The sequence below is a fragment of the Chaetodon trifascialis genome, chromosome 12, assembly GCF_039877785.1.
Source record: "Chaetodon trifascialis isolate fChaTrf1 chromosome 12, fChaTrf1.hap1, whole genome shotgun sequence".
In the NCBI taxonomy this organism is placed as follows: Eukaryota; Metazoa; Chordata; class Actinopteri; order Chaetodontiformes; family Chaetodontidae; genus Chaetodon; species Chaetodon trifascialis.
In genome coordinates, this window is record NC_092067.1 from 16,171,909 (window position 1) to 16,191,734 (window position 19,826).

The 19,826-nt window shown below is 42.2% G+C and overlaps 2 protein-coding genes across 14 annotated transcripts in view; one reads left to right on the plus strand and one right to left on the minus strand.

Annotated features, from left to right (window-relative positions):
* Nucleotides 1-596: 596 nt before the first annotated feature.
* prpf40a (PRP40 pre-mRNA processing factor 40 homolog A) lies at nucleotides 597-15,730 on the plus strand. 4 transcript variants are annotated; one of them, XM_070976692.1, is made up of 27 exons: nucleotides 631-651; nucleotides 3,449-3,529; nucleotides 3,682-3,825; nucleotides 5,018-5,101; nucleotides 5,640-5,658; nucleotides 5,762-5,781; nucleotides 5,926-5,967; nucleotides 6,138-6,248; nucleotides 6,464-6,584; nucleotides 6,866-6,890; nucleotides 7,120-7,335; nucleotides 7,566-7,671; nucleotides 9,353-9,417; nucleotides 9,516-9,680; nucleotides 10,703-10,811; nucleotides 10,915-11,065; nucleotides 11,208-11,341; nucleotides 11,463-11,577; nucleotides 11,868-11,959; nucleotides 12,089-12,205; nucleotides 12,530-12,667; nucleotides 12,820-12,915; nucleotides 13,000-13,086; nucleotides 13,182-13,272; nucleotides 13,366-13,427; nucleotides 13,534-13,689; nucleotides 14,487-15,730. In XM_070976692.1, the coding sequence occupies exons 1-27, from the start codon at nucleotides 649-651 to the stop codon at nucleotides 14,574-14,576; spliced, it is 2,640 nt and encodes an 879-aa protein (XP_070832793.1). In that variant the 5' UTR covers nucleotides 631-648; the 3' UTR covers nucleotides 14,577-15,730. The 4 variants fall into 4 exon arrangements, with proteins under 4 accessions (XP_070832796.1, XP_070832797.1, XP_070832795.1 ...); XM_070976694.1 differs by lacking the exon at nucleotides 3,449-3,529 and having other exon boundaries at nucleotides 618-651; XM_070976695.1 differs by lacking the exons at nucleotides 5,640-5,658; nucleotides 5,762-5,781 and having other exon boundaries at nucleotides 597-651; nucleotides 5,889-5,967.
* A 104-nt stretch (nucleotides 15,731-15,834) lies between these two features.
* The window catches only part of fmnl2a (formin-like 2a), a 50,127-nt gene continuing 46,135 nt past the window's right edge, over nucleotides 15,835-19,826 (minus strand). For 4 of the 10 annotated variants that reach the window (XM_070976685.1, XM_070976684.1, XM_070976683.1 and 1 more), the window contains one exon: nucleotides 17,878-18,336. In XM_070976685.1, the coding sequence (XP_070832786.1) occupies nucleotides 17,987-18,336 (350 nt within the window). In that variant the 3' untranslated portion in view covers nucleotides 17,878-17,986. Of the gene's footprint in view, nucleotides 17,830-17,877; nucleotides 18,337-19,629; nucleotides 19,750-19,826 lie in introns of those variants that run through there. The other 6 variants (XM_070976690.1, XM_070976689.1, XM_070976686.1 and 3 more) reach the window with 3 other exon arrangements.

Sequence of the window (19,826 nt, forward strand, 5' to 3'; positions counted from 1 at the left end):
TGTTTATATGATATGACAGAGTACTATACTATTAATCTACCCATGTAATTGCCCATACAAAGTAACTCCACACTGACAAACTATAATGTTATGTATTTGTTAGCTGTAACAAAATAATATATTCTACAATACTATGGATACAATACTCTGGATGGTGAGTATTCTTTGATTTACTACTGTATTGTACTTTTAGTTACATAACATTTTCAATTCAGGACTTTTATTTGACATGGAGAATTTTTGCACCATAGTATTTCTACTTTCACTTAAAAAAAGGATCTGAGTATTTCCTCCATAACTGGTATACAGCTTGTCTTGTTTTTTCCATGACTGGCTGAATTGTTGCATTTGAGAGGAAAAACTTACCCAGAGGGCCTCTTAACTGCCTTTGTCACATATCAGTCTTTCTCCGCACATGTAGTTATCTCATTTCTTGTGGAGATGGCTCAGTTGTTGCATGTCATTGCTGACTATTTCAGAGCAAGAGACAGTGACTATTTTTGCGCATGTCTGCACACTACTAACGCAGAATGACGCGACAGAATTTTCACCTTTGACCCCTCAGCATTTGGACAGAGTTGGACCAATCGTATTGCGCGTTGTTGAGAGGTGTTCAAGTTTTTCGGAGGTTCTTACATTTTGGTCAACATGGTGAGTACAGCCATTCAAAAGAATGGGTTATTTACAGTAAAGTAAACGCTAATAACTGGAAATGGCGTATTTGTACTTTTTTTTGGCGTTTGGTTTTTTACCGGTTCTTTGTCTCTGTGATTCTATAATCATGTTGCACGTCCGTGAACATCACAAGTTAGCATGTCGTGTTAGCGCTGAGCTAAGATAGCGGCACACAATCGTCATGGTTCAGACTATGTCCCGAACTGATGTCCAGTACAACATTAAATCAAAAACATTTAGCAGTCGGTTAATTACATGTAACGTCAGTAAGTGCATGTAACGGTATTCACAAGCCAAAATGTAAGCCTAGTAAAAGGAGTGTTTAATTAGTTGAAGAGTTAGCTTATCATTTTAATCGTCAAGGTAGCTGTACGTAAACCATTCTTCTATGCCAGGGTTTAGACAGAGTCAGGAGTCATTCATCACGAACAGCATATGACACGGTTTTAGTTGCCTAGCAAGTTCGCATTATTCTGATGCAAAGGCGAGATATTTAATAACGTATTGGTTTGTTGAGATTTAATGTCGTGTAAAATGGATAAAGACTAGCGAAAGTAACCTGCGGCCATAGAGCCCGTCAGACACTGCTAACATTATAACTAGGGTTACGTTAGCAATTCACTATTTCTCTCTCTATAAATATATATATGTATGTACATTTTGTAACTTCAATGCATTCTCGCTATCCCTCACATATACAATCTCTTATAGTGAGGTCTCATAAGCCTTAATTAGCAGTATAATTCTTAATAATGTGACATTTCTATAGGACATGTTTAGCTGTGAATTGTAACTTCATTTAAAGTAAATTACACATAATAATTGACGTGAGGAGTGGATTTTGAAAGCCGATGTACTCTTTGGTTATTTGTAACGAAATGCGGAGTGTGGCATTTAGCCTATTACAGTATGGGAGTACGGAAGTTTGTCGACGACAAAAGATTTGAGAGCTCAAAATGAATTCGGGCGCTAATGTTACTCGATCTCAAATCAACGTCTGAGAGCGCACGCGCGCAGATTAGATCGTGCGCGATGAAGGAGTCCTGCACACGTGATTTGAGTGCGCGAGACGAACCGTAACAAACGTTACACAGCCAGAAATATGGATTATTAATTTGATATGAAAGTGAAGGATCATCGTCTACTGTCAAAATAAGAGCCGGGTATTTTTTTAACCACTAGACTGAGACAAATTGCTGTATTTGTTGTCAGTAGTATCTTAAAAATCAGAACACCTTGACACAAAATGACAGTATTTGTTGGCAGAGTATCTAGTTTTTAAGCCATAATGGCAGACCAACGCTCATGATCAAATTAATTTAGAAGTCTTAAAGTTGGATGGTTTACACTCGTAATGAGCAGGTGGCATACCTACCATTGTATGAATGTGGGTGAATGCAGATTTGTGTTGTAAAAGCCCTTTAAATGGTCGTTGGACCAGGGAAGTGCTATATAAATACAGTCTGTTTACCATTTACCATGTCATCATGGCCATGTTATCTTTGAGTTAACTTCTTTTACTAATTTTCAGCTTTTTCTCTTCTCTTTTTTTTCAACCAGATGCAGGGTGTTCATATTTCCTCGTTTTCCATATTTATGAATAATTTTAACCGAGATAATTGTTCGAAACATCACATGAAAAATCCAGATATATGGTGGTTTGGTTTACTGTGATTTAATCCAACTGTGGGATTCAAAAATATAATGGTTTAACACTCAATTATAATGATGATAATAATAAAATTAATATGGGATGTGGCTACATTCAGAATGATGTGGCACAAACCCAACAAGGCAGCATGAATAAATTAGGCAGCGCTGGTAAGGGAATCATTTGGATTGGCAGAATTTGACTGAACTTCAGTCTCCAGTGTAGGCTACACAGGATATGTTGTCCTAAATAGTCAGTACAGTAGTGTCCTTACAGAAGAGCAATATATTCAAAGCTGACATTGTGCAGACTTTTAGCTTTGAGAAAGACATGACCCTGACATCCTGAAATGGGTGTCCTGTTGCAGCCTGCTAGTAAAAAATGGTTGACAAGCAACCTCTGCTGATCTCAAGTGACCTCAGCCAAAACAGCTAGAGAAACTTGAGAGAGCAGACTCAGAAATAAACTCACACGTGATCGGGATTGCACGCTCAGATCTGATTCCTCTCTTACAAACCTGTGCCTGGGCACTCACAGCGGTCGACTTGCAGACTGAGTATCGCTCAGAATTCGTTTTCATTTCTCTCAAATCTTTTGTCATCAGTACGCTTCCATAACGCTAATGTAGACTAATACAGCAGCCTTGCACTAAATCATTGTGAAGTTTATAATGTTGAGTGTTTGAAACTGGCTGAGAGAAGTCTTGATTTCACTTTCTGGTGATTTTGGAGGCTGTCGTTATGGTGTGTTAAAATTATACTGTCTTACACTGAGTTTTTTATATTTTGGCCAACCCTCCTTTTAAGGAATATTGTGGGATGATACTACATTTTTTAAAACTTGAACAGGCATATTCATTCACTCCTTTAATCATATTTAACTGTAAATGTGAAGTATATCATTTAGCTGACTGAGATGACTTAATGAGAAAGGTTGTGCATGTCTTGATAGAACTTTACTTTTACCTTAGCTACAATATTAACTTTTAATATTGCAGTAAGAGCTGTGATTTAAGAACTTTTTAACAATGTTAAAAAAAAAAAAAGACATTGGTGGCTAACTGCTAATTGCACCACTGGCTGCTGTGAGTTAACTCTCTGTGGTGTTTCTTATCCATGACAGTCTTCATCGGAGGCTAATAATGGCCCGAGCCAAGCGCCACCTTATCCAGGTGTACCGCCCTCAGGGATACCTCCTCCATTTGTAAGTCAGTGATAGATATGTTTATGACAATTAGCTTCTCCCCTCTTGTTTCCAGATGTCATACAGGGCTGAATTTGAGTTGAGTTGAACCTGAGTTTTAGATATTAAAGGTCGTCCTTAATCTTTGCGTCTTTCTCTTTCGCTTTGTCTAGATGGGACCACCAGGAATACCGCCTCATTTCCCTCCCATCGGAATTCCGCCCCTGGGACAGCGACCGCCCAGCATGACTCCTATGCCTCCTGGTATCATTCCCCCGGGTATAATGCCACCAATGGGGGCACCGCCAATGGCACAGGTGAGCCTATTTTGTTGGATTTGTTGGTTGTAAGGGCTTTGTGACCTGTGTTTCTGATGTTCCTCATGAGTATTGATCATGCTCTGAATCTGAGTCAAACATGGACTCGGCACTTCACACATCTTATCTCTAATCTCTTCAATAGAGGACGGCACTTGATGTCGGCCCTTTTTTCGTTGTGTCCAAGGTTGATGTTTTTCAGACTTCTTACTGAAGGAAGAAATATGTCATAGAACTGCTTTGCCAGTGACAAGTGGCTACTTACAAACTTCCAAGTTAGAAGAGAATCAAAGGCAAATGCTGCACATCCATCACAGTTAACAGACTGACTTCCTGGTTTAACATTGACCAACTGTAGATGCTTTTGGTCTGTGCACACATGGATTGTCCTCCTTTGTATTGAGGGTAACAATGAATAAATGATTGAATGACATGCAACAGTAACGGTGCGTTCACTTAAAAAAGTGACAGCTAATCTGGCAAATTTGTTTTAGTGATGTTGTCATTCTGGGATCTTAGAAATGACTTTAGTGAATACAAAGTTGTCTTAACCGATAAAACTGAGAGTCAGAAATAAACAAAAATCAAGCTTCAGTTGTAAAAAAGTGAAGTGTACCTTCAACTCAGTCATATGTTGGAATAAGAAAAGTTTTTTTTAACTTCCATGTTTTGTTTAGCGTATCTGCACCAAAGCTAATCTAATTGCTGTTTCACAGTCTTTTAAAAAGACAGGACAAAATGTGCCTCTTTTTGTAACTCAACCAGTGGTTGACTGGTTCCTGCTGAGGTAGTTTTTTTGTTTTGTTTTTTTAGATGCATGTATTTATTTATCTTCTAAAGCAAAAATGGATCACATTTAGCAAGCATATGTGGCCCTGTCATGCATATAAGTAGGTGTGATATTGGGGGGTGTTTGATCAAGTTGCCAGCAACACAAGGTTGAAAAGGTGGTGAGGCGAATGTTAGTTTGGTGTGTGTGTGGCTGCTTCACAGATCACAAGCTGTGGCATCACACCATTAAATAAGCACAGCACACTCAGTTTCAGTCTCACCTTCACCCCCAGTTGCAAGCAGCCCTACACACACACACACACACACACCCACCCTGTCTCACACTGTGTCTTAATACTTCTGCCTGCACTAGGTGGTATGGAAATGCCAGATGAATATTTCATGATGCTTCTTTTATTAGATGCCAGGCATGATGCCACCGATGATGCCAGGGATGATGATGCCCCCTCGCATGCCAGCTGCGGCTGTACAACCAACGGGACCGGTAACTCTTCTCACTACGTTTTCATCAGTGCTCCGCTTCACACCTCCTAAAAATATGCCGCAGTCTGTGAAATGCTAAATAAAGCATTTGCACGGTCAAGTTATCACTGTTGGATGTGATGTTGTTGATGTTTTCTTTATGTATGATTTATCATAATTAGTATTGCAAATCAGTATATTCCACACATTGAATTGAAATCGACTGTGAATTCCTGCAAACACATGAGCCCCTCACTGTTGATGTTCTGTGCATTTTGATTTTTTACTGAGTAGTAAGCGAATTATGCAAATTAGCAATCTGATATATTTATTGTGGTAACAGCTTGGCTGTTTTAGAGCTCCACTTAATCATCACAAGTATATTTTTGCATCTTGAGGGTATGTAGTTATGTACTAATTAGGAAAGCTTTGTCAGTTACTGTGTATTGTGATTGATCAGTCTGTATTCACAGCTGTATGTTCATCATTCAGTGGTAGAGAAGCACTAATGTAAACTTTCCTGGGGAAATAAGCCACTAATAAAATTGTCTCTTCCACAGCCTGGTGTTGACTCCACAGGTAAGATCCTTAATTTGTCAGTTTACTCAAAAATCATATTCTTGCATATTTTGTATTCATTAGAAGCACAGTGTGTGACTTATTTGTGGTTTTGTACTCGCAGCTGCTGCACCTGGAACAGCTGTAAGTGCAACATAATTCTTCTTTATATGCAGTAATCGCAAGTTTTCAATTTTGAGCTCTTGCCGTTAGCCCCAGTATTTTGCCTTCTGTCTTCTCAATAACTGCAGTCTGTCAACATTTCATTTGCTGCTTTTGTCCCTGCAGAGCACCACAAACGGATCTCCACAGGAAGAGCAGCCAAAGAAGGTTAGTGCACATTGGAAATGGAGAGATGGATGTGAAAGACTTGGCAATGTTGACGAGGACCTGTAAAAGTAAAATATGTCCCAAATTAAATGGTTTCTTGCTCTGTTTCTGCTTTTTAAACACTGAAGCAACTGATCTGTTGTGTTTTTGGTTTTGTTTGTCTGCCTCAGAAGTCCCTGTGGACAGAACACAAATCACTGGATGGGAAGACCTATTATTACAATACAGAGACAAAGCAGTCCACATGGGAGAAACCAGACGACCTCAAATCTCCTGCAGAGGTACAAACCTTCATCACTTACATAACATGTTTATCATAGTTAAACATGTTATGTAAATTTTACACATAGGGACAGTGCACATAAATGTAAATGAACCAGATTGAGCCAGTGTTGACTGTTTTTAGTCTACAGATTGGATATTTGAGGTAATTTATTATTTTCATATGGACCCTGACATCACATTTCACTTCTCTTCATTTTTTTCCTCTTTTTAGCAAATGCTCTCTAAATGCCCCTGGAAGGAGTACAAGTCAGACACAGGGAAGCCTTATTATTACAACTCTCAGACAAAGGAGTCCAGATGGACCAAGCCCAAAGAGCTGGAGGATCTGGAAGGTAAAGAGCTGCTGCCCGATGATGTAAAATCTGTTGTGAGAAGGGCAGTGGTGGTCCATATTGAACCACGCTGCGCTCCATGGATGTACTTTAACAGCATGACGAACGGCAGGCTACTGAAGAGGTTTTAGGCGTCACTGATGTAGAAACACAGGAAGCACAAATACAGGAGCACATGATGGCTCCTGCAGCACATTTATCTCTGCACTGTTGTCTTATCTGCAGCATGCTTTGAAATGAAGACAAGTACAATAACAGCTATCTCCTTTTGTCTATTCCAGCTATGATCAAAGCAGAGGAGAATGGGTAAGAGCTTCCTGTTTACCTTCAGTTTGTCTTCACTGCTGCGTCATGCATTATTAACTATATACCCAGCAGTTTTTCCAAATAATTTCTTCATTCATTATCAAAACCCTTTTATTTTATTGTTAATACGATTGTTCTTCATGTTTATGTAGTGACCCTTTATGTTCCACTCAGCTTCACATTCCCCCGATCATGTGTTGTGATTTGACCTGTCATGGTCTGATTTCAGAGCGACGGAGGCAGTGGCTCCCGGCACCACAGCAGCTCCTGCAGTGCAAGCAGATAATACAGCCACTATGGCAACCGTAATGGAGGCGGAAACTGCAACAGCAGTCTCAGAGGAACACCTGTCTCAGGCGACCGTGCATCACACAGCTGAGGTCAAGACTGCAGATGCGCCTGTGGTTTCCTCAGAGAGCTCAGCCGCCACAGAGGCCACAGCCAGGTAAACAGTTATGTCTGATACAGAGACTGGTGCTGTGTCCAGTCCTCACGTATACGCCATGTACATCAAACCAGCACAGCGGAGTCGCAGTGACACTGAGTTCATGTGCACAGAACCCTTAATGTGTTCGTGGCTTAAGAGGTCTATTTTTGTGCTTCATTAATTAATGCAGTAAATGCTTAATGCAAACCTGGCCGAGCTATTCCAGTAACATCTTCCGTTGCCCACAGTGTTGAAGTCACAAAGGAAGAACGCCCAGAACTTCAGAAGAAAACGTACAAATGGAACACGAAAGAGGAGGCCAAGCAGGCCTTCAAAGAGCTGCTGAAGGAGAAGGTGAGTCGAGCTGTCAAATGGAGTTAACATGTAGATGAACTGGAGGCCACACGCTGTAGGACAGTCTGTCAGCCTGCATGTTCACATTACTTGATATTTAGCAGGTCAAATACAAAAAAGTCATTCAGATCCTGTCCGTATGCTCGCCTAGTTATACCTTAGTGTCTGTTCATGTGGTTTTAGCTTTTGCGCGTGCCTTCACAGCCTCCCAACACTGTAGGGCTGAGTGCTTCACCACTGAAGTGGAGCTCAGTTGGCAATGCAAAATATCCAATTTAGTCCAGACAGTTCACCATCAAGGTGGCTGTAGTTTACTCATTATGTGCTCGTTGTTTAAAAATTGCTAGTACTTGATAGGGCTGTGTAAAAAAAAGTTTTTTCAGTGTTGAATGAGAGCACAACAGCTGGCAGCCACAAAACAGCCTCCGGGCGTTTGTGCACCGTCCACAGTGTTTGGTTTAACCACTGACTGACTCAGATTGTGATAAGTGTCTGACAACACTATGGAGGGACCCCTACAAAGATAACATATTGTTAAAGAGTAAGATCCATTTGTTTAACTAACAAAGCCACCAGACTCCATTCACAAAAAATGTGATTTTCTTATTTATTTATTGATTTAGTCAAACACACTTCATTCAAAAGTGACTAAAACAAAATAAAACTTACCACAATCCCTCTTAGTTCGTCTTTCCACTGTTCCAGCAGTCATCACTATCTTTGATTGGGTTGAAATAAACTCTTAATTCACCGATTTGGGAGAGGAGCAAGAGAGGGCAGACATCAGAAAACAAGGAGGAAACGGCGTGTGCAGCCGGAATATTTAATATTTATATAAAACAGCAGTTATTGGACAGTGGAAACTGATTTTGTGACTGCGTCTGTCATGCGGCGCTGTCCCGCGGTGTCAAATCGACACAGTTCACACACACTTCAAAACAGTTTGTTTTTAAGTTGAATTTTTACTGCATCAGTCTCTCCTAATGTCTGCTGTGTATACCGGCACTTCCTTTGCATTTTGATCTGGATCTAATCCCTGTCCCTCCTCATAAGCCCCTGGGAGGTCTTAGCACAATTGTTAAGCTTCACCTCCTGTTGCTGCGGATGTGTTGTGTGCTCAGTCGCAAAGGCAGCCTAGCACCACCCACCTTGAATGCTGCTATATTTAGGCTCATTTTAATTTTGTGCACAAAGCTCTCCTCTGAGATTGCTTGCCATTTCCTGCAAGATCTTAATGGCTGTGTCTTTATGATTAGCTTTATTGGATCAAAGGCACGGGGCTGACTGGGATTAAGACAGTGAGAGAAAATGGCATGCCTCAGTGAGTTAGAATAACTGTGACAACTGACAAGGCTGAGACGCACGGTGGAATCAGTTCATAATGGATGAAGGAGTCACTCCCTGGGAGAGGCAAGTGGCAGAAAGGGCGCTTACGTAAGTCCTTGATGGCACTTATTTGAATTATTGCCACTCCACACCTCTTAACCCAGCATCTATTAGTAATTAAGAAAATGTGTGAAGACAAAGCAGCACAGCTCATTGTTCCTCTGCCTGGCTCACGTGCAATGAAACAATCCTTTTTCCCCTCATCTGTTGGTTTAGAAATTTAACATGTATGTTTAACTCGTCAGTTCAAGAGTGTCGGCCATCGTGACTTTGAATTTTATCCTCTGTATTTCAGGGTGTGTCCTCAAACTCCTCCTGGGAACAGGCCATGAAAATGATTATCAATGATCCTCGCTACAGGTACGCTACTCTCCTGGGATCAGTCTGTCCCGTTTACAATCGCAGGTGATAACTATGCCCATCTGACTCTGAATCCCCACTCTTCTTTGTCAACAAAGTGCGCTTCCCAAACTGAGCGAGAAGAAGCAGGCGTTCAATGCCTACAAAGTCCAAACTGAGAAGGAAGAAAAAGAGGAGGCCAGAATTAAGTACAAGGAGTCTAAAGAGACCTTTCAGAGGTTCCTGGAGAACCACGAGAAGATGACCTCCACCACCAGATACAAGTAAGAGCTGCAGAGATCTCAATACAATTTAGTTTTTTCCTGTATTGACCTGTGCTTCCCTGAATTGTCAATATGATTATGCAGATGGGATCAGTGAAAGGTCATCTCTGGCTTCTGCATGCCATCACTCAGTTGCAACACTGTTAGCTTCCACTCAAACTGCTTTGACCTGTTAGCTCTTGTCAATCGTGTTCGCTGTAACATAATGTTTAACAATTTAGTGAAAGAGCAGACTTAAGGAATATTGTGATTTGTTGGTTGCCTTGGTGTTCTCTTTTATCTTTCATTTTTAATGAATTTCACACAGAAATGCAGCATAGATGCTTGAAACACCAACTAGAAATAGCATCTTTTTTGCTTAATGAGCACCAAATCAGTTTGTTCACTCATAAACATGTAGCAAGTTATACATCAGACATTCTGCAGACAGCACTAAAATGTTGAGTTTTGATGCTTGGTCTTGCGCGTTACATCCAGTTCACAAGCGTACTTTGGCTTGGCACTGGGATGAAAGTCATCATGATGGACAGAGGGGACAGACAGACTGACTGGTGACCTTGACAGAGAGCCAGTTTCAGAGTTCAGCTGGCACTCAGGTTGTCGTGGTGACTGGGGCTGTAATCTGGGATGGTACACAACAGGAAGTTGGGCTGCATGGTGTGGCTGTCTGTTCGCGTGTCTCCTTACATTTAACACCTTAATTCACGACAGTCAACCACCACTTCCGCCTCTTCTGAGCATCAAGTTTGGAGCAGCCATCAAAGAAATAAAAGAGAGATTTTCACACCATGAAAGATCTTCTTAACAAGTTCAACTGCTGTTTCTGTTAGCACATGATGAGTTTGTATTAACTCTACAGCATCTGCCCTGCACTCAGCATTAAGAACCAGTGTGTTAAGTTAAATTTGGCCTGTAAAATGCTGCCCTCATGTGGGTTATTGAGTGAATATATTCTAAACAAGTGTGTGTGTGTGTGTGTGTGTGCGTGTGTGCGTGTGTGCGTGTGTGCGCGTGCAATCCAGGAAAGCGGAACAGATGTTTAGTGAGCTCGAGGTGTGGAGCTGTGTACCAGAGAGAGACAGGCTGGAGATCTATGAAGATGTATTATTCTACCTTGCAAAGAAAGAGAAGGTAAGGCTTCGTGCTACGGCTCAGCCGAAACGTTTTCTTGTTCACCGTGGGCTTTGTGAACACTGGCAACATCCTGGTTTCCTCATCTGTATACCGTCTCTAGGAGCAAGCCAAGCAGCTAAGAAAGAGGAACTGGGAAGCCCTGAAGAACATTTTGGACAACATGGCTAACGTCACATACCGCACCACCTGGTCCGAGGCCCAGCAGTACCTGCTGGACAACCCTACCTTTGCAGAGGACGAAGAGCTGCAGAGTAAGAGAGCAGAAATTCATGTCTTTGTTTACCTACTTTAGTTCAGAGGGTAGAAGTGACAAGACAAAAATAAAACAGGTTCATTTGCTTCTTTGTGAGTGTGTGAATTCTGCCTGTTGACAGTGTTGTTATTTGCTTCCAGATATGGACAAGGAGGATGCTCTCATTTGTTTTGAGGAGCACATCCGGGCGCTGGAGAAGGAGGAGGAGGAAGAGAAACAGAAGACTCTTCTTCGGGAGAGAAGACGACAACGCAAGAACAGGGAGGCCTTCCAGGTGAGAGGGAGTGGAGGGGGAGGCGCTCTGTTTCCCGCACAGTCGCAGAAGTCATATTTATTTGTGTGAACATCGGGTAGCAGTTGCTGTCCTGTATTCATATGTTGCTGTTTATTCCCAGAAATTTCTGGATGAGCTCCACGACCACGGTCAGCTTCACTCCATGTCTGCCTGGATGGAGATGTACCCGACCCTGAGCTCAGACATCCGCTTTGCCAATATGCTGGGCCAGCCGGGTAGGACAGCAGGCCGCAGCACACGTGGCTTCACACGTCTGCATGGGCTGAACACTCTGAAGCACGCAGATGTGACATGCAGACAGCAGCACATGACATGAACACAGAAACACAGCATACACAGCTCAGGATGTAAATACTGAATGAACTACAGCAGAGTGCTGTTGCGTAGAGTCCTGTGTAATAGTTAATTAGCTTTTGCATCCTTGCAGTGGTCTGCTGACCATGTTGGTTTCTTTTGCTGCATAAAAGATACTCTCTACATTTTCTGACTTCTGTCTGTCCTTCAGGTTCCACTCCCCTGGATCTGTTCAAATTCTATGTGGAGGACTTGAAGGCTCGATACCACGATGAAAAGAGGATCATTAAAGATATTCTTAAGGTAAGGCTGGTGTATCTCTCATAGAAAAAAACTGTTCATTTTACATCTGCAGGTTCGTTTTTCTGTGTTCTTATTTTATGTCATCTAACTTGTTCATCTTCTCCTTCCTTTCTTGTGTGCTGCTGCCAGGACAAAGGCTTTCTGGTTGAGGTCAACACTAGTTTTGATGACTTTGGATCAGTCATTAGCTCAGACAAGAGAGCCACCACACTGGATGCAGGAAACATCAAACTGGCCTTCAACAGCGTAAGACTTGTGCCCTATATAGATTTTTTTCCTGACAATAGCATTCTAACCACCAGCCCCAGCCCATCCTGTGTCTTCACACCACTTTGTTCCTCGAGGCAATAGTCTGATAGTATAGCTCAGGTCAGCTCCAGTCAGCTAATTGGGCCACCAGCTGCACAGCTGAGCTAAGTGGCTAATGGCAGCTAATAACCATAGCCAAAGATGGCTACAGAAAAGAGGGTAGTATAGTATCTCAAGCTTAAAAACATTTACTTTCTACTTTCCTCGTCGTTTTCATATTTCTATTGTTTCTAACCCATCCTGCAACCTCTTTCTGTGTAGTTACTGGAGAAGGCAGAGGCCAGAGAGAGGGAGCGAGAGAAGGAGGAGGCCAGGAAGATGAAGAGGAAAGAAGCAGCCTTTAAAAACATGCTGAAGCAGGCCACGCCACCACTGGAGCCAGAGACGACATGGGAGGGGGTATGTGGTTTCACAGCACCAACTGTCCTCTCTTAATATCCCTCTCAGCTATTTAGCTCCACTAGTTTCTAAATTATTCATAAAAAGTAATAAACACTAGCTTCTCTTTGTCTTTGTTGTGTTTTGTGGCAACTGACATCCCACAATTTCAGGTCAGAGATAGATTCTTAAAAGAATCGGCCTTTGAAGACGTGACTCTGGAGTCAGAGAGGAAAAGGATATTCAAAGACTTCATGCATGTCTTAGAGGTAAGTGTGTCGTGACAGTGGAAATGGACTGAATATGTCCATCTTCGGGATGTTTAACATGGCATGTATTTTTTTTTTTAATAGCATGAATGCCAACACCACCACTCCAAGACAAAGAAGCACTCGAAGAAGTCCAAGAAGCACCACAGGAAACGATCCCGCTCTCGATCGGTTCGTACATCAGTAATCTATAAGAATACACCCTTTGCCTGTATGTCACTACTTCATATCATGCATCGTTAATCTCCGAATCAATGTGTTTACAGGGCTCAGAGTCCGAGGACGAGGAGTACCACAAGAAGAAAAAGAGGTCGCAGTCTAAATCTCCTTCTGAACGTTCGTCTAGCGGAGAATCTGGTGAGTGGCTTTCAAAGAAGATTTGTTTATCATCATGTGGAGGAGGTGCAGCAGCAGTATTGACATTTACTGACATTTTCTGCCTGAAACCAGAGAGAAGCTATAAAAAATCCAAGAAGCACAAGAAGAAGGGCAAGAAGAGACGTCACAAGTCTGTAAGTACTCCGGAAAACGCCAAATCCCTCCGTTGTGTATATGTATGTATAATGTAAATGGGCATGCTGTGTTTGTGTGAGCACTGATTTTGATTCTAACAAGCAGGCATCTCCAGACTCTGACAACGACAAGAAAGGAAGAGAGCGTGATGGCAAGCGTGAAAAAGACCTAGACAAAGATAAAGAGAACGACAAGTCTCGGGGGAAATCTCGCTCGGACTCCAAACAAAAGTCTCCCAAAAGAAAAGCGGCGAAAGAGGAGGTTGGTTGTCTTTATTACTGCTGCGATGTAAAAACTCTTTTTATATATGAGTATGCGTTGTTAAGGAAACCAAGCGGCCTGAGGGACCTTCACACTTGGCATACTTTGTGCGATGATGCTCAGGCTGCGTGGCAGATAAGCTGAAGTCCTTGGGGATGTTTCATCTTGATAATAAACATGGATGAAACTGGTCGTAGCTGTTAGTTACAGACGCTGTGTCTGCCCCTCCCATACAGCAGGATTTCTTCAAGGCTTAGGTACTAAATAAAGGGTACTGACAAAGTAAATACAGGCTAACCTCTGATGGGAGATTTGGATCGTGTGAAATAAACATATTCCAGTTAGTGCAGCCAAGGCTGATTTAAGGATTTTCCATTATTCATCAAATTGAAGATTGGCCTGGCAGTTCGACTTTTCTCCATTTCTCCCAACACCAAACTGCTGTTTAAATCCCTGTTGTCAGGGTTGCCTGGATGTTGAGATTGATGGAGATTTAAGTAGCTTTTAAAGTCTTGGACCTATGACTAATTACTCTTTAAACTCGAATCTGCAGCCCAGAAAAGCAGCTTCAGGGTACAGTCGCGCCAATGACCATCACCTGCCGAGGCGAAGGTTTACCAAAGCCGAGCTCCACGCAAAGCCAAGATACAAATTTGCTCACAGGCCTCTAATTTCATGCATGTATGACCGTACCCTCATTTAGAGGGTTTGTGTGTGTGTTGGCATGGTGGGAGTTTTTGTCTACTGGTTGCTAAAATCCCTGTTCCTGAGTGGTGGTGTTGCTGTGATGTGTTCAGGGCGGCTGGGACACGTCAGGCAGTGAGCTGAGTGAAGGAGAGTTGGAGAAAAGGAGAAGAACTTTACTGGAACAGCTGGATGCGCCGTGATGAAGATGGCACTTCTGCTGCCCTTTAATTCTATTTGTACACATCTACAAACATGCATTCCCCTCCGAGCTCATCTGACCGTACTGGTCACACCACCCCGGGCCACTGTGTGAGATGACACCTTTCTCTGGTATTTATGGGAATGTGCTACACTGAGCTTACACACTTACTGGGTTACTAATTTGATATCAGGAAACTGATCAGCTTATCAATCGATAAATGTCAGGCTATCTTTCTGTTGCTTTTGTTAGCTTTAAGTACTTTTTTTTTTTTTTTAGTTGATTGTAGTTGTGAATGTTTTTCATTGCCAATAATTTTTTATATTCCACTAAAAGTGTCTTTCATGTTATGGCTGAAACCGATTTTAAGACATCTCCTTCATCTTCTGTGGACGCATTCAGAGATGAAGATGAAGATGATGAAAGAGATTATTTTGATTTGATCCAACTTAACTGCGGCTGTTTGAGGAATGATCCAAAAAGATTTTGATTTGAGCGTTTGTTAAAATTGACATACTGTAGTGAAACGGAATAAAATACTTGGAAACGGATAATGTCTGTAATTGGATACTTAAGGGAATCAGTGAGGTCAAAGGTAAATGTTCTCTGATTACATCCGTCAAAAGGAGTTTATGTTTTCATTCTGGTTTGTTGGTTTGTTTGTAACTATGCAGCTTACACACATCCAAATAATCTCCACCAGGGATATTCAGGAAAAATGTCTGAGCTTAAGCTTCACAAGAACAAGCGATGATAATAACCATGATGTTCGCACTTGCAGATTTGCTTATCATAGAGTGGACTATTGGCAGAGGTCTACGCTCACCCTGTCGCTTTCTCCTTTGCTTCCATTTATGAGACAGACGTACCTTTTACCAAACCCTTCAAAGGATCCGCATGCTCGTTGACCACATGTAGAAATAACTTAATCACTCATTCACTCATTGATAGCTACATCAGCCGCTAGGACAGCATATCTGTGGGGAATCTGTCAACACTACGTGGATGACCAGTATTCGATTTCAGTGTGTTTTTCATTTCACCCAGCTAAATCTGATGCAACACTTCTGCCGTAAATCCTCGCTTCACGAATGTTCACTTTCTTTTGAAACAGTTTTGGATGTCTAAATAAAGTTGTTGAACTGTGCTGCGTTATACTTGAGTAGATGTGACCTCTCAGTTTAGCACAATACGATTCAACTGCAGCCCCCAAAACGACCGTAAAGTTAAATCAACACCCCGAAAAGAAAAACAGATTTATATTCAATGTAAATACTTTATTTGATCATATTCATTGAAAATCTCATCACCTAAATTTTTTTAAAAAGCTTGTTATTTTTTGTAATAAGCACAAACTGCCTAAAATACATTTCTGGTGAAAGTAAAAAAAACAACAACATGCCAGTATTATCCAGTTAGAGAAATGTCACTATTACAGACGGTGAAGTTGAGAGAAAAGGGAGATGAATGGCAGCACGTGCTTCAGTGGAGATAATCACAGGAGGGTGCATCACAAAACCACAAAACCAGCTGATCACAGGTCGACCAATAGAAACGCGCTTCATTCGATACAACGTGTGCGATGTGAGAGTTAAAATCTGTTTAGTCGCTGGCTTTGACGCCCCTGTGACACACCCACAGGCAGATCCAGTGATTGGCTGCCTCCTGCGTGACAGTGAGACGTCATGATTTAACACTACTGGAGATTCATTTGGCTTAATTAAATATACAAAAACTATAAGTTAAAATAACATTCAAGTTGTATAACACAAGGCAATGAAGACTTTTGTTTAAACAATATGTACAATATTAACCATCTGGTAATGTGAATTAAGTAAAAAAAACAAAAATGGTTTGTAACAAAATATCTGTACATGTAGGATTTGTGTGTGTGTGTGTTTGTGTGTGTGTGTGTTGTGTACTTTGCTTTGCCATGTTTTTAATGACCGTGGACACATTTAGGTGGAAACATGATCTTAAAGGAATCCTTTCAGTGGTTAAATACTATACATTAAAATTACAATAAAGTGAGTAGACACAGTAGCCTGGATTATAATTAACCTGTATAAAAAAAAAAAGTTGGCAGAGATGAAATTAAAAAAAGTTACAGAATATCCAGTTTTGACAATGAGATCGTCCAGTAGGGTTCTGTATCCTTCGTGCAGTTTCTCTGGTAGAAGGTGTGATGCTTTACAGGCTCATTTACTCTGTTTATTTGTTCCCAGAAACCAAACAACCTGCTGCGCTGCTGCAGAAAAGCAACGTTTTAAACAGACGGGGCAGTTTTATGCAAGCAGGCGGCCGACTATTCAGGCTTGATAGTGACCACTTCAGCATGGAGAGGCCTGATAAATGCATGATAACATTAGCCCGGTCTCATTTTTGACATGAATGACTGTTTTTGATGCCTTTTTCTTCATCCTCCTTATACTTACTTTAGTATAAATATAGACTTTTAATGCTCAATCACCGTTTTCACGCCTGATCGTCAGCCCTTTTGTAGTCAAAGTTGAAAAGCCTCATGAGATTTTTAAAAAAAAAAGTGCAGGTTGAGCACGTTTGTATAGTACGAGGAATGGAAAGGAGCACCGGAATGTACCAAGATACTACAGAGTGTACCCTCAGCACTAGAGGACGTAATATTTGTAACAGCTAAAGGGAACGGGTCCCATACATTCTACATTATGTTTCCAAGGAAGCATCTCTTCACGTGGCTCTTAAGGCCACCGCAAGTCCATTTTACACGCCTTTAAAATTAAAGCCAGGTCAAGTTGTATTGCTCGAAGTGGGAAATATTAAAGACAGCCATCAGACGAACAGAAGACAGCGTGACATTAGCCCACAAAAATAAGTTGAGGCACTTGGCTTGTCTAAGGTTTCTCAATCAACCTTTCAGACACTTTAAATTCACTCTCACACATGTCCCAGTCCTTCATCGTGAAAAGCTACGACACCACAGACATGGAATAACGTGTACTCTTATGTAATATATATACATACACTCCTCTATGGTTGCTACAACACTTGTCATCTTCCACTTATCCTTCAATCTGCATCAAACCTCCTGTCTCGCCCTCTCTTGGCGTTACACATCCTCGCCATCACCCCCCCCCCACGTCCCCCAGCACATGCACTGTTCCCTCGTCACATGACCACTTCGCCGTTGTTCACCGGCCGCAGGTTCTGATCATCAAAGCGTCTCCTGACACTCCTCCGCACAGCGTCCGCTCGCCTGTAAGGCTGATTCCTCAAATCTGAGAGGGAAGAAGGGATTGGATTGGGGGGAGGGTGAATAAAAGAGCTGTCAGTCAACTTGTCAGGGTGTTTCTGATGAGCCCACATGCTCAGAGTGCTGGCAGCCTGTCTTTCAAAGCAGCATGAGTTCTACACAGGAAAAAAAAGCCTCGCGGGTCAGCTGTCTCTGGGTGTTACGACTGAGACAGGCCACACAGTTTTGACTTCCATGCATCGTGTCAAACAGATGCATCTTCTCCATAAAAAGGATGAATAAACTACTGAAAGGACTATTTTTTTTAAATCAGATTTCACTGTCATGAAGGTTAAATAATGATGAAAACAGAGGGAGAGGTAGGTCAGTGCTGAGTGGACTCTATATGAGAAGACAGAAAAACAGGAAGGGAGGTAAAAAAGAGATGCTTGCCAGGTTTGGGACACATCCACCACTACAGGGGTGCTACTGGAGGAGTTCCTTACCCTCGAGTAGACATTGGGAAATTTAGTAATATTATTCTTCTTTAGGGCTAGATGAAGAGAAGACAAAATGAAGGTTAAAAATGGAGGAGGAGGAGGCCGACCAGAACATGTCAGCCCAGCATATTCATACTAGCTTTGCAAAGAGAGCGCTGCAAAGCAAAGTAGCAGCAGGCCGCATGGGGGAAAGGCCAGAGTAGGGTAAAGGCATGAGAGGGGACAGAGCTGGAGGAGGTTAACTGGTTCAAATGGCAGGAAGGAGGATGGAGTGGAGGATCAAAGCTTCTGCAGCTTCTTTTTTTTTCTGTCTTATAAACCCAGTCTGCTTTGCGGAGTGGCTACCAGCAGGACGGAAGAAGAGCCCGTTTCAAAGTCCAGTACAGAGCAAATGTGAACTAAAATGAACAATTGTGGTTCCAGGACACAGCAGGATTGTTACGTTCAACAGCATCTTGACCAAAAACCAAGCAAAGCATGCATGCAGCCAGGGAAGCACTGATTACCAATGAGTTAAGCACCACAAAACATGCACAGAAATTCAGTGAAAACACCTGGTTGCGTATTAGTAGCACACACAGAATGCAGCTGCAATGACAGACTGCAAATGATTATATGAAGACATCATGCAGAATATTAGTGAGCCTGCCAGACCACAGGAAGTCATCTGTCAGAGAGGTGAGCAAGCACAGCACACGCGCTAACCGGCAGAGCAGGGATGAAGCAATCTGCATGCAAGAAGATGCATCAGCAGCAGGGATGATACGTGATAATAAACACACATTAAAACATTGGTTGAAACACACAGAAAAGCAAGTTATAATGCCACAGGCGCTTACACAATCATGACTTCAGTCATACCTGCCATGTAGATGGTGAGTGAAAACTACTCGATTCTTAAGTCAGTATTTGTTTTCTGTTTGTCACCACTAGATGGCAGCTCGCGGCTTAACTTTCTGCTCCGTTACTTGATGAGAAAAAGTGCACTCTTCACCAATTTTAATCTCCTGTCAGTACAGATAAGAGTATGACCTTGGGGGCGGTGTCCTCTGTGACATTATGGTTTGCCATGATTGATAAAATAATGATGATAAATGGGGGTGTCACACTTCATGCAGGTGGGCAGAGAAAACCAGTTACCCCCGACACCAAGTCATGCTCTGGGTGGGGAGAAAACAGGTGAACACGCACACAAACACAATCGCTCAGACGTGTGTGTGCATCTCAGATCTGAGGTGTGACAGTCAAGTGGGGCGGTCAAAACGGGGGGGGGGGGGGGGGGGGACGAAGCATGCGAGGTGGGAGGAGAGGAAGGCGTGAAGAGGAGAACGTTTTGTTCCAGCAACCTTAGAGAGGAGAGACAGTTCTATAAGCTTAGTAATGGTACTCCTCATTGAGGGCGGGCTCGCAGAAGAACCGAGAGCCGCGCTTGGCTGTGCGGGCGGTAAAGGGCACTGTCTTCAGCACTGCATTGAGAACAACAAGGACAACAGCCAGGACAAGACAAGACAAACACAGCATAAGAAAAGCAGACTCCTACAGG